Below are 15,009 nucleotides of genomic sequence, written 5' to 3'. Positions count from 1 at the left end.
GGCAGCATGTAGACACATGCAACCAGAAGTTTAAAAGCATGCGTGTGGAAACACTTGCAACTTATTGACTGACTGATACAAAATGTATGCCAAATTGTCTACCGTTTTCTGGCATAACTACAGTTATCTACCCACTACAGTGATTAAAGTTATTTGTGGATGTTAACTTATTTTTATTTTAACCGTGAAACGGCGACATGTCCATTCCTCCAAAGACTGAAAGCATTTCTGAGTCATTCTTCCAAATTGGAATTGTGCTTTAGATACAGCTCTGTCGGTTTTCTTTCATTGGGAATGACAAAGAACACTTAGTGGTGGCATTTTGCTGTACCTTTTTAAATGACTGTTCCATTCGCTTTGAAGAAATAGAAAGCTTTCTCGGAGTGCTGCTTTTGACCTGACGCTCCTCCACCACTTTGTGAAGCAATTCTGTAAAGGGAACAAAAGCTTATTATTGTGATACGAGGTGTCAAAGTCAAGATGCTCAATCAAAAGAATAATAAAAAGGGTACATTAATCCAATTAGCATTACTAAACTCTAATTTCCCTATTAAGGTCCAGTTTCCATTTTTTTTTTTTATCCGTTTGTCAATCAAATCAGAGGGAACACAGAATCACCAATGCTATTTTTGTGGTGACTTGAATTTGCAGTGCTATTTCATCCCCGACTCTAAAATCTTTTTCTCTCGCTTTATTCGCTGGTCCACGTGGAAACAGCACTGAAAAGCGCACACACACTAACACATGCTAAGTAGATGCAACCTCTCTCTGGGGATCTTAAACAAATGTTGAGAAGTGCTGAAATCCCATGTGAACACACAGCCCCAGGCTGCACTGCTTTGTAGTCCACTATGTTCTCCCAGAGGATAACTAATCTCTGCAGACTAGCATGCAGCTTTGTTTGGAGCATTTCAATAGTGGCCTTGGCAAACACATGATTTAGGCTTTATGATAACTGCTACAGAGAACATCACAATAACAATAGAATGCTACCAGGAGTCACAGTGCCTACGGATCCAATGCACACATATTCACGTGTGCACGCGCAATTCAATTAGCCTCGGCGTCGCTCTTTGCCATCAAGTATACACCTGCAGATGAAACAAGATTTTCTCCGCTCAATGAGACACGAACCAACACGAGACTTTCTGTCTTTCATTATCTCCTGTTAATCATTGATAACAAGACCAACAAAATGATTTGCACAATGAGACTGGAAACATTCAATATTCCCAACCTTGATTTTTCAGGCCAGTTGATCTTCTGGAGAGTGAGTTGGAAGAAGACACCACAGAAAGAGTATTAATGTTTCAAGGTGCTTCTGCTACCTTGCTTTGCATTTGATGCTTTGCCCAAGGAAGTTTGTTACTTTAAATTAGCCTGCTCTTTTGTCTCCCCAGCATGTCACATTCAATCAACCATAGCCCCAAACAGGACAGGAGGGCTGCCGGGTTCGCTGGATACACAACCAGGTTGGGGGATAATTATCCAGCTGCAGCACTGGTGGCCTGGGACTTGGCACCTCAGCACTACCTTGATAAGAAGACACGGTGGCTCCCTAGTCACGACGGCATATATTAACGTGCCTCCCAGGCCTCCTCATGGGCTGCAGCACAAAGGCCCCCGCTCCTTTCATCTGCTGTCTTTCGTTAGTGTGATCCCGGCATCAGCGCTTCAATGCTCCGCCCCTTTGATTGGGTCACAGAGGTCCTCCGCAGTCTAAGGTTTGTGAAAGTTTCCAATTCTTTTAATAATGTTACATTTATTCACCATTGCCTTTAAATAAAAATGCTAAATATTATAAACTAAAACAAACCTGCAAAAGCCACACTTTCTTTTTTTAATTAAACATTAAACAAAGGCATGCAACATTTTTGAACGGTATAAAAATAAATTTACATTTAAGTGGTAATTTGTCTGACATTATTTAAAGTGTTATATGTCCTTACGAAGAGCATGATCTTCAACCACTCTTGACTACACTGTCAAGCAGAGAAGATCCACTATTTTCATTAGTGACATTCTTCACTTTAAATCACATCTGTGCACCTCCAACAGACACAAAGATTGGATGTGAGGAAAATTAAAGTGATCCAAGACAGCCTTGTTATCGAACTAGTTAATTAAGGGCAGCGACTGTGTTGGTCAGTGTCTGGCAAAAGGTTGAAGATTGGATTAAATGTGATGTTCACTTTATCTTGGGAATAATATATGCAGACAAGATGAATGCCACTTGATCTACCAATCAATTTGTAAAGAGTTGATCAAGTCTTAATTGAGTTGTCTCATTCATCCCACTGGGAGTTGTCTTATTAATTCTGTTCACTAATGCACATGGCCCAGAGGTAAGAGGATAGCTTCAAGATGCTGTCATGTTAAACATGTCTATTTTCCCATTACAGGTGATACTTCAATTGCTTTTACCTTTGTACTTTAAGCCTGTGGCAACATCCTTGTGTAACGTATCCATTGTAATTCAGGGATTAATTCAGTTTAAGCTAAATATTGTGAAACCAGAAAATAATAATTAAAAAAAAATACTGAAGACATGAAATGGTGATTTATATGCCTGGCTAAAAACCAGTAAAACCAATATAAGGTTCACCTTGATGTTCAGCGTCGAGACACAGACGCAGCTCCTTCACCGTGGCCCGGTCCATTGCAGCCTGGACTCGCAGCACATCCATCTCCTCCTCCAAGCTGGCTCTAAATATGAACACAGTTTCACACAGTAAATTCAAATCTACTCTTCTTCAGATATGAATAGAATAAACAAGCATTGTATGGTATAATGAGTATCTTTTTAAATCTCCACAAATATCTCTCTGGATTCTAATGTGGTTTGAATTACATCAGAAAACCTTTATCATTTTAAACTTACCACACCGGCTTTTTCTCTCCCCAGCAGAAAAGCCAGCATGTTGGAGAAATCAACTAATTAAAATGTTTTTTTTATTTATTTATCTGGAAATCAAAGTGACATGGAACATGAAAAGCTAAGGTAGGGAAGTAAAGTGTGCGTCTGCGTACGATTCTGTAACAGGCTGGAAAGTGTGGCACAATTACCTCTCTGCAATTAGCTTGATTCCTGCTAAAGGCTAATTATGTGGAGCCATGCTCGAGACTTTGCACTTTCAAGTTATTATTAGGACCCCAACTGAAGTCTACTGAGGATACACAGAGGTCCACGGAGACAACATACCTGAAACACACGCCGAATTCCCCTCCCCTCCCCTCTGCTCCACAGAGAAAAACACCAGAAACAAGCTCTTACTATAGTGGCATTCTTCCCCGAGTAAACCTCATTACAACAGTAGGTCTTCCTTCTGACTGACTTCCTAAGGTGTTCAGTCGGTTGCATTATGCGTAGTATGCTCTGAAACAATTTAGGAGTAACACAGGATGTATGGCTCCAGTATGACAAGCATAATGGCAATTAACTCAAGATAGATACCTCTTTTGACCAATCTCATTTCGCACAATCAACCAAGAGATTTTTTTTTCCAAGCATATGCCAAGAAATTGACTTTGGAAAAGTTATCACCAGTGTACGGGGGAAGCAAAGTAATTAGCTTTTTTAGCCTACAGTCTAGTAGAGGACTGGTCTAATGGCTGACCACAGCTTAAATAACTACACAAATGACTCTCCCGGAGGGAGGGCAAGGAAGCAGATGGATACGTGTCGTTCCTCTATAGATTTTCCTCCATAAATGAACTCAAGTCGATGAGTGTCCAGGCTGTTAATGGGACAAATGAGCTGAAATATGCAGTATGTGGAAGGAGCCCGTTCCATCTCGTGTTTCTCTTTCATGCATTTCCAGATGCTGATGGTATCGACGCTAAACCAACGTTCATATGCAAAACATTCAATTTGGTTGAAGGATAGGCATACTTTCTTGGATGGAGAAGGGATTAGATTGCACATGGAGTTCATTGATCAGGGTCCTCCAGTTTGTAGAGACGGAGGACGATTGCATCCTTGTTCCACTCACCCTCAGTCATTGCAGTGCACACTGCAGACAGGAAATTAGCAGAGCTAGGGGGTGTTGCACCAGCAATAAGAACATTTTCTGACTTATTGTCGATATTTGCTTTGCTAATTTACAGTAAAAGTAAAAAAAACAAAAAAACAATTAAACGTTCATTTCTAAGGGTCCATAATTACGTTAAAATTGACCAAGGTGCTATTTTGTCAAATTTGCTTTAGTTTCAAATGTTAGACTTTTCCTTGGTTTTAAAACCTCACATCTAAAGTAATATCCGTCAATAGGTTTGGTTTGTTTAGCCAGTTATGGAAAATTGCACAATTTATGGTTATTCACATGCATAATTATTTATTCATACAGTAAATATGTGAACTCACATAAGTGAAAGTGTCTGGATGCTTATTTCTGTCTTTCTTCCTTATTAAAATTATTTAAAAAACCGTTCCTGGTTATACTCAAGGAGCTGCGTTTCAAATCTGCATCGTATCACTGCCGCATCCACCTGAAGCCCTGGCAATCCGGCTGAAAAGGAAAACATGTTTCATGATATATCAAAACTGTCAAACTCGGCTACCCCAACAATTTCCAATCCCCCCTTAGCTTTCCTACTTCACGCACAGTAGATGGTCAGAAACGTGAGTTTGTGTCTCACATCTGGCCATGTTTTTGAGAATAGTTTCTCTCTCCTGCAGCACTAGAAAGTCGGCCTGAAGCTATCCACTCCAAGGCATTTGGCCTCGTCCCTGCCTGTGTTGCATGCCACACAGCTTAGAGAACAAACTGACAGCCTCCATCCACAGGGGTGGACAACACAGCATCATCTGTAGCCATTCTGTTTTGACATATACCAGCCTCCTGTTGGTTTATTGCTTAGAACACAAAAATACACAGGAAGTGCAGAGGACATGGTGAGAAAGAGTGCTTATAACACATTTATTTGCGCTACGGGGTGCGGAGTGGATGTGTCACTGGTTCATCACAGGCGGGAGGGCTGTTCATTTATGGAGGGAGTTTGAATCACTTTTGTCAGCAGAAATGGCGACTGGTGGAGCTTACATGACTCAATACTGTATTATAGCTGTAGCAACAGAAACGACAACAGTGCATCTTTCAGCGTTCTTGGGTCGCAGGCCACTTGTATGAGCGACTTATCAAGTAGCTGTTGTTGGCCAAACACCGTAATGCTGATGGTACCCCTGGTTTAAGTTTCATATTGATACCGCAATGAATCTTTACATGAAATAAAACATTCTCATAACCCGAGGAAGAGAAAGACGTTTGAATATGCAAATGAAAGGTCATTTATTTATGAGGGGAAATGCATATGGAATATTCTCTACCTGACGTGTGAATTTCTTTGAGATAATTGCATCCTTTAGGCCCGAGTTTGATCTTTTTTTATGAGATTAGTGAAGCCAAGTCTTGCACTGGAGCTTGCATCACAATTAATAACTAATAATTATTCAAGCAAATAATTAATGAAGGGAAAAACATAGTTGGACTCAAAAACATGCATAAAACATTCTGTTTGTATGTCTGCATGAGCAAGTGTGTCCCTTCTTCGACTAAGCCCTTGTCCAGGGGGCAAAAGACGCTCATTACTTCTAATACCTTTAAGCAAATCAAGATGAAACGAGAGAGAGGGAAAAAAAAAAGAGGACCATCAGGGTAAACTTTATTAAACTTAATTAGAGTCAATGTCGCTTACTGGGGAGGTTCAAGTCACTCTCTACGGAGGAGCGTTCACTGCCGCTGCACTGCATATGATCTCAAAGGGTTTTTCCACAGTAATGGCCGGGTAATTTGGGCTTTGATGTCATCTTGAGCACAGCATCTTGTGTTTAAGGGTGTACTGCAAGTGTGTATTCTGTTTATGAAGCAAAGTAATTCCTGCCTCTTTATAGCAGCAGATCTTTAACAACAATTAACAACATGGACATGGAGCGCTTGTGAACAGATGCATAATGAGGCAGATGGAACGATCCCACGGCGGATTTTGAAGCCCACCCTGTCCGTCGATGCTTAACAGCCATCAAGGACAACTGTAAGGAAATGCCATCCATAGTGCGCCTTTTTGCCTGAAAAGCATTATCAATTCGGATTTCTTACCATATTTAATAATTCTAAACAGTAAACAGTGCTGGTGTGCAAACTCCAAGAGATCTTAATGGGGTATTAAAAAAAAAAAAAAGACTTATAATCATATTAGCGAATATTAACTATAATTCAAATTGGATCCTGTATTAACAGAGTGAAAGCCGATTGAAATGAATGTATTCAATATGGATTAAATGCACCTGAGCAGGTCGGCTTAAAATCGACGATCTTCGAGTCTTGAGTTACGGTTATCAGTCAGGCCTAACTTTAAACTTTGAGATAGTTTGTTTTTTTACACCAAATTTCATGAATAAAAACGGCAATTTAATCTTATAATCAAGGTGCAAATAGAGGGGGGGGCCTGCGCTTCATAACCTTCTCTTAACACTGAGGGCACCCACTGTGCAAGAGTTATCCAAGCAATATCCATTCTGGGAAATGGTCATTTGGGCCTCAAGACGGTGTTTTACAAGTGCTGCTTTTGGAGGAGATGATAGGGAGCATCTGTGCAAATGAAAATGTGAAAATGAGGAAGACAGAATGAGAGTTTTAACATAGACTCTCCTTTAAAAGCCAGCCACTAGACATTTAAAGCTTTATTAGGGGTCTTTTATTTGGCCCTACATTTCTCTGCTGCCAAGAGCTAATTAGCCATTAGTGAATAATTTCCAACACACATCTAGCATAACCTTCACAAGTACAATCATTATAATATGGTCAACAGAACAACAAGCTGCAACTACCTTCCCCTAGAGTTCCTTGGCTGTTGTGCTTCCACAAACTCCTACTGATGTAACACACCTTTTCCTCCTCTGTTGCCTCCTGATAGAGATTTGTATTGCAGGGAGAGTAACGCTACCATGGCTTCATCCACAATCCTAACACCGGTATGGATACTTTTGAGAGCGCCATCAAATGACATTGGTATTACCTAGTTGATTTACTTTTAATCAATTGACACCAAATGTCAGAGCTCAGAAAGAGCTTAATATAAATAAACCCCTTATTTCATGAACTCCGTACTTTTAATGTGAACTGAAACTATAATTTCTTATGACAAAAAGTGCACGTAAAGAAAGGAGATGCTATATAGCTGTGCGCCCTGGAACTAAAGAGCAAGATCTCAACCAAGTTTCCTTTAAAGGAGCCACCCGGGTAAGGAGGCTGGGGGCCTTATGGGCAGGAATGAAGCTGGTGAGGCAGAGCTGGTCAGGGGGCACATGAAGGGGATCAACGCTAATCCCTGAGGACAGGCCGGTTACGCAGTGAAGAAGGAGGCCAGCCACTCTGCATCCCTCATGGTTTCCCTCTGCAGGTCAATGCCAAGGTCCTTGTTCACTGCAGCTTGATAGCACCCCCCCCACCCCCCCACCCCCAGACTATCCAGCACTTCACCCTGCTCAGCTTCATTCGTGGCCAGGAAGGCAGGCAGGCGGATGGACATCCCTTAACAGGCAGCATCGGCGGCACTAGGGCTGCTAGCCTGTAATTAGCTCAGACAGCTCAGTCTTGGAGAGAGGCAGCCGGGCTATATCATAATGAGCTCAGCTGGGATTAGGAGGACAGGGCAGGGGGGTGAGCAGAGGGGAAATCGGTAGAGGGAGTGGGGGGCGGGAGGCAAGTACCAGAATTCTGGCCTCAGCCTACCGCAGCATCACAGAGGGCCAGAGGGAGGCAACTGGGAAGACGAGTAGGAGCAGCAGTGAAGGAGGGAACGGAAGAGTAGGATAGAGGTGAGGAGAGGCGAAGGCAAGAGGAGAGGACAGAAAAGGTTGCGGCTTTAGGCCAAGGTGTGTGTAGCTTCATAGAGGGGCAGTGTTAGTGTACAGTTTCAGGGGCTTCTCAAGATCAAATGAGGCAATGTCTATACTACACCCAGACACAGACCGAAAGACAGAAAGGAGGACCGAAGGCGGGAAGAGGAACAACCACACTAAAATAAAAGGAACTTGAAACCAAGTAGCTCTTGCAGAAATGTCACACTGTGATTTAAAACGTCACAGTGGAGGATACCACACCTCCACAGTTTACACATTATGTAAACTATGTAAAGCATCTCATTGACACTCACTTAATCACACGAGCAACGGGACAACCATTTGGGATAAATGCTCAATTAAAAGTGCAATTATTTCACAAAAGACAAAGGCAGAGATTCTGAAAATGCGATTTTACTGCCTGTGTGTGAATTTTTGGACAGCCAATTTTACAAATGAGGCCAGAGTCTAATGATCATGCGTTGGCCCCCCGCTGGCCGGTAATGATGTGGACGTCTAGGTGGATGCTGTGAAGTTGGGAAGGGCACATTCAAATGTCAACACCCACAAAGAAGAAGGGACAGTGGGAGAGCATGCCAGTGTGTGTGTACTTGTGATACTTGTGAGCTCATTTGTGTGCGCACCCACACAGGGCCATTGATGGGTTTATCAACTCTGACAGCAGGTGACTTACTTTTTATCAGAGAGCTTCCTTGTGAGGTTTTTCCAATACGCCAGCTCATTCCACACTGCATCGCTGCTTTCTTGCCTCAGCTGCCATGGTTCTGCACGCTGTGGCTTTCCACTTGGTCTGGACACAGAAAATATTACATCACACACACACACACACACGCACCTACACACACACACACACACACACAGGCATATACTGTATATATCCATCCATCTTCTTGAAGATGAGACAATCACCTCATCTACAGCCGCTTTTTGGGTCGCGGGTCAATGGGGTACAGGTGTTGAAATTGATTCTTAGGTTATTATATACACACACACACACACACACACACACACTGGGAGGCATACATAAAAATTTCATGGAAAATGTTTGCTTGGTCAACACCTTAACGCCTTGCTGCCTGTGGCCATTTCACATGGGGGTAGTAAGACCCCTTTGTCTCACTGTGTTTTTAATATTCAGCCATCTTGAACAGTATTTAAATGAGCAGCCTTGACTTGTCGTTGACTTTTCAGAGGTAAATCATGTACACACACACACACACGTGCATTTTTTAGGGCCCTGGGCACCGCCCGCGTGGTGGACGATTCCCCGTGTACCATGTAAATGTAAATAATGGCAAAAGAACTCACAAACAAGGTCATTCAAATGTCTACACCTCACTTATGAATTCTTAATGACACTTTATGCTCAGTGGCTGCCCCCCACCCCCCACCCCCCCAGACAGACTCCCTGCTGGTTCAAACTGCATATCTGCAAGTACAATTCATCGCACTGTCTTGGCCCAACATACCGCAATTAGGTTTTACCTTTCAAATTAAAATTTTACTGAGAAATAATTCACAGCTTGCAAAAACAATTGATGAGCATATTCCATTACATCCCAGACACACACACTGACATGCATCTGAAAGTTCCCTGCCGCTCTCAAACAGGTTATGTTTTCAGCAGAATTAAGAAATTTGGTCAGACAATGTATTTTTCATCAGAATCAATGACGCTAAATTTAGGGACAACTTTACTTTACATTATTCAATATTTTCTTTAATTTCCCATGCATTTTCTTTATATTGATTAAATGGGGACTGTATGAATGATAATATGCAATTTGGTGTGACCCCAAATCCAAATCCAGATCCAACAGTTCCAGGGCTACGAGTTTAATTGTGGGGATAAGGCCCGTTTTAATCAGAAGGAAAGTTGATGCCATTCGATTTTTGAACCAATCAGTGAGGTACAGGTGTTGAAATGCATTGTTAGGGTTACTGCTATTGTAAGGGGCTCCTTTTCTCGTGGTCATTATTGGCTATGTAGACACGGCTATGCTACACTAATACTAGTTAAACCCTGGTGCCTGGGAGTTGGAGGCTACTAAGGAATGGCAAGTGTTTTCATTTACTACAGCTAATGCCCCTGTGAGCAATTTGTAGACCCTGAATGTTTTCATAGTGTATGTGAGTGAGTGTACATGAGAGCTTTCTGTGGGCTTGGTTTAGTTTCCCAGAGTGCAAAGCTGCTTAGAGATATAGATAATCTCACTGTATAGACACAGCGATTGATAAACTTTCAGTTTTGCAGTCACGCAGCCGATTTGCGTCGAGTATCTCCGGCTCTACCTGGAGTTGTAACAGAACACGATATTTTACCCACAGCAACGTTTGCATCGTCTCGGTGTGATTTTCAGGTTATGTAATGCATCGGGTGTATTATGAAAGGTGTATGAAGCTTTAAGTCATGTTAAAGCTTCATACGCTTTAATTTGTTTACAGTGGGCCTAAAAGCTGTTGAACATGGAGCCATGAGAGAGCTATCTTCTTCCAGGCCTCAGTGCTTCCTCCCCAATGGTATCCTACTTTCCATTATTAAGCAGGAGGAAATAGAGAGAACTTTTCCACGCCGCTGCGGCTAATTGCTCTGATTCAGAGGGAATCTGTTTATGGGCGCAACTTTGATCAGAGTACGGATGCTTTAATAACCTTTAATTTTATTTGCTCACCCTCATCATCCCCAGCCTGATTAAAAAATGTTTCCCTTTACTAATATAAATAAGAAGTTGCCCCCCCCCCCCCTCTCTCCTTCATGCCATTTTGGGAAAATTGGTGGTAATGGTGAATGGCAGGATGGATTCACTGGGGCTGGCCGACCGCTCACTGCCTGCATGCCGATGAGCATTCATCAGCCTTGCGATTGTGGCTATCACGTGCACCGGTGGAGTCGCACAGCGGCTTGCTGCGCAGCGGACAATTGTCTAATTCAATATATTCATTCAAGAAAGGACATGAGCAAGAAGTGAAGTCTGAAATGAAGGAAACTAATATGTGGTATACGTATGTAAAATGTACTAACATGAATGGATGTTATTTGGCACAGGCTGTGTATATGAACTGTAATATTTGTAAGTACAGGCATATGTTTTTAGCAGGTAAGGAGGGAGGCACAGCGTATTATCTTTTTTTTGTCCTGACCGTAAACCCCCCCCCCCCGCCCAATCTTACCAAAAAGGCAACAACACAGCATGGAAGCTACAGAAGAACTCCCTAACAAGCTCGAAATGCAACGAGACTCGACGCCTTTCCCCGCTGACTTGTTAGGGCCCTGATTTCCGAGCACTAATGGGACTATTTAAGTCATTTTCTATTGTCTCTCATTCAGGCTGGCATTATCCCAGTAGGTTTAACAGCTATTTAAGGATGGGGCCTAATGCCAAATGAATGCCAGGATCATAACATTGAGTGACTGGCTGGTGCCATGGAGGGCTCTGACTGAAAAGGGCAAAGCTGCCTATTGCATCAATTTTATGTCAAATCAGTCATGATTCATGAAATACAGATAGATTGACACAGATACTACTAACGTATTATGAATTTCTGGGTCCCAATGTGTCTCATTACATGTCGTATTTGATAAATATACAGGATTTCTTGTCACAAAAGTGCACTATTTCACCAGAGCGCACATTTGCTTAATAACCTCATAAACTATCTAACTGCTGTTGACTCCGAGAGTCCTCTCCCTCTACACCTCTCTGTCTTTGTTCCCACTTTCTCAGACACATGCTGTTGAGCCGCGCTGAGCTGACATGAGCCAAGTCGAGCCTAGCACTGAGCACGCTCTCTCCCCTCACTCCATTTTCACACGGGCTCACATTGCACTGCTGTTTTCTTTAATTAACCCAGAGAGAAAACAGCTGAGGGGGGGTTAACCATTCGCTCCTACAGTCACCAAGCATATGCACCTTTAGTTCCATTTTAAAATGGACTAAGTGGTGCCGTTGAAGAGGAGAAACAGAGACAGGAAAATGGGAAACACAGAGCGAGACAATGGAGAGAACAACCCTTCGGTTAATGACATTTTCTAGCACGTTTTCCTCTTTGTGTAAAGATCCTGTGGTTTCAGGTGAAGCTAACAGGCTGAAGCAAGAAATGCCCATCGCCCCCCCCCCATCTACCCCGTATCCCTCCACAGGCCTTTCTCAAACACCTTGCATCCCCTCAGGACCAGACACCTTCAGCCTCTGGCTCTCACATCCTAATGAACGCTGAGGGAGGAGAGACGCGGAAGAGCGCACACTCGCCTGGCACAAAACGTCCCAAATTGACTCGACTTAAAACCTCTGAGCTTTTCAAAGGCAAAGGAAGGAATTTCTCCCACTCTACCAAATCCAGTGCTCAGATCTTGTCAGACAACATGTGGAGTTCAATGAGGCCCTAAGACTATTTGTGAGTGGTTTCAGGAGGTTTTAGCATTTCACAAGGGCTTTTAACATAAGGCGAGGTAAGTTACGTGCTTTGAAACACCTCTGACTGACTGCTGCGGGGAGGAACAAGGTTATCCAAGTTACTCTGTGCTTTATGTATTCCATTCTGTGCACAGTGAGCTATTTATTTTTGTCACATTTCCTGGCTACGGTGTATTGAAATAGCTTGTTGCGGCGTACTTACAAGCAATTTGATTTCTCCATCACTTTCAGCTGGTCTTTAACTGTCCTGTAATTGGTCTGGATCAGAGCCAGGCGTTCGCGACGTTTGTCGTCAGCTCTTCTCAGCGCCTCGTTCTCCTCAACCTGAAATGAACGATGACATGATTTTTGTATTCTCCCCCACCCCACACAGGTTGTACATGTCACATGAAACATACGGTAATTGAAAAAGGGCGTCAGTTAAGGGAAGCGCCCCCCCCCCCCCCTCACTTTCGTACTTAAACTGGTCTACGGCTAAAATAACAGAAAGCGACAAATCAATGGGGCCACAGATCACCAAGCAGACCAACACACACTTTCTTTAACAAGAAAAGAAAGTCCCTCAGTGCCATTACCAAATGATGATCAGCACAAGCTGTGTTTGGTAGGGGGGGGGGGGGGGGGGGTTGCGTCGACGAGTTTGTTGCTGACACTGTTGTTGACAGCTATTAAAACACAGCAAGATCGGGCTCCAGCTTTAAAGGAGGAGGAGGAGAAGACAACATATAGATTTTTCTTGTCAGGGGCTCCCCTCCTCCCCATCACACTGACCTTAACAGCGAGGGCGATTGAGAAAACACCTTCAACAAGCAGGACAAACAGAGACGGAAAAAGAGCAAAGGGAGAGAGAGAGAGAGAGAGAGAAGAGAGGCAGCTGATGAAAACAGAAGAAAGAGAAAGAATGGAGAAACGAGAAAGCAGAGGAAAAGAAGAGCGAAGGAAGTGAGAAAGTGAAAGGAAAGAGTGCAGGACAGGTTTCTGCTTGAGTGGCCAGGGCTGGGGAGAGTTGTCGAGCGCCTTCTGAAGGGAAGGAGCTTGTTTACTGCTGATATGACACGGCTGCCCTGCAGAGAGGGAAATGCGAGCCCTCAGACCCGTTATTATTAACAAGGACAAAGAGAACAGAGAGAACACACAAACATTCACCAGACTTGGGTGTGAGGTGTGCGCGCCTGCACGCGTGCGCACACACACACACACACACACACACACAAAATGTACATTCACACTGCCAATGTGACAAGTATGGATTTTCCCTAGTGCGGATTATTCACAGAGGACATCTGCAAGATACCCTTGGCCCCTTGGCGCTGCCCCCAACCTCTCAAAAACAAGGGTCTAATGAAAGGGGCGAGACCAGGGCAGAGTTAACTGTTGAAACTAGAAGCTGGGGAAGGACACAGAAGAGTTGAGGCTGACTGAGAGAGGGGATGGAGGCAAAATGGAAGTGCAAGTGGCAGGGCATTAGCCACATCATGGCTTCCCAGGCTCCTTATGGCGCTTCCCCTGGGCAGCCCAGTTCTGGTCATCGGACCACAGACCCTGGCCCACCGATCGATACGCCCCCTTCCTCAGCCAGTGTACACACATCTGAGAACGTTCTCAAGCTGAAAAATAATTACACAGCAACAGCTACTGTTTACTTGAAAGTATGAAAAGGAAGAAAAAAGAGGCCATTGTTATGAGAATTGTTTGTTTGCTTGCTGCTGTTAGCTGCTAAGGTCAACATGTCAAAGGTACAAGCCGCCTTACCCAATCTGACAGGCTTTGATAGGAGCAACTGGAGAGTGACCGTCTGGACACAGAGGATATGAGGTCTTAACTATCACTGATGAAGGGCGTGTTGCTCAACGCCACTTCCAGGCGTTAAATCATGCTCACAAGTAATTCCCTCATTAATGTCGTCACAGCTTTGAGAAGCCATTTGGATCCAACTGGCTGTTGTGTAAATAGCGCCATTATCTAAGGCAGTCATGCGTGTCGTCTGAATCTCTATTGAAAATTAACGTCTGACTCGGAGTCTGACAGTGATGTAATTCAGACACTTCAGAGCTGACAACAAAATTATGTTTAATGCATTCCTGGGATAGTGTTTAAAGAGAGATGACCTCTGCATAATAACTCACTCAATGTCCGGCCTGAAAGATGGAATGGACAAGGAAAGAGGATGAGAAGATGAGCTTTACAGGGAAAGCCCGACTGGCAATGGAAAATACATTTGGTGAAATGGTGAAATGGAGAAAATAGACGTAGGAATGAAGAATAGTGGGAGAAATACGTCATAGAGCAAGTGAAGGTTAAAAGACCAATAATGCTGATTCGTTGAAGAAAAAAAACCTGCTGCATCCACTTTCACCAGAGCGGCTTCCCTCCTGCTGCTTCACTGCCTACGCACTCTATGTGTGTGCACACACATGTCTGTACGTGAGTGTGTGTGTAAGACACTGCAAGAGAAGGTCACGGAGAAGGCAGCTGCAGCACTTGAATCATTTGGAGATTGTGACACTGCTGTAGATGTTTTCTACAGCCGGCATCTGATAGCAGCAATTATGAAAGAAATGGTGGGGAGAGTCCAGCTGAGTGGCCCCCACGATCGGCTGGACCCCGACGCTGAATGCACCCCATCCCGATGAACAATACCTTCAAGGAGCTGACACTCATATGGGGAAATCACTGAGCCAGCTGAGCAGGACAGACAGGGAGAAGCCAGTAAAATAGGCAACAGAAGATAAA

At 43.5% G+C, this 15,009-nt stretch overlaps 1 protein-coding gene across 1 annotated transcript in view; it reads right to left on the bottom strand.

The window, feature by feature from the left end:
- cntln (centlein, centrosomal protein) overlaps positions 1–15,009 on the bottom strand; it is a 62,455-nt gene that overhangs the window by 28,333 nt on the left and 19,113 nt on the right. Inside the window, exons 13-16 of the mRNA XM_068751343.1 lie at positions 12,479–12,600; positions 8,535–8,651; positions 2,606–2,706; positions 332–429 (exon numbers count right to left, since the gene is read on the bottom strand). Coding sequence (XP_068607444.1) covers positions 332–429; positions 2,606–2,706; positions 8,535–8,651; positions 12,479–12,600 — 438 coding nt within the window. The remainder of the gene's footprint in view (positions 1–331; positions 430–2,605; positions 2,707–8,534; positions 8,652–12,478; positions 12,601–15,009) is intronic.

The sequence above is a fragment of the Brachionichthys hirsutus genome, chromosome 17, assembly GCF_040956055.1.
Source record: "Brachionichthys hirsutus isolate HB-005 chromosome 17, CSIRO-AGI_Bhir_v1, whole genome shotgun sequence".
Classification (NCBI taxonomy): domain Eukaryota; kingdom Metazoa; phylum Chordata; class Actinopteri; order Lophiiformes; family Brachionichthyidae; genus Brachionichthys; species Brachionichthys hirsutus.
The sequence above is the reverse complement of the archived record's forward strand: the minus strand, read 5'-3'. Positions and strand labels throughout refer to the sequence as shown.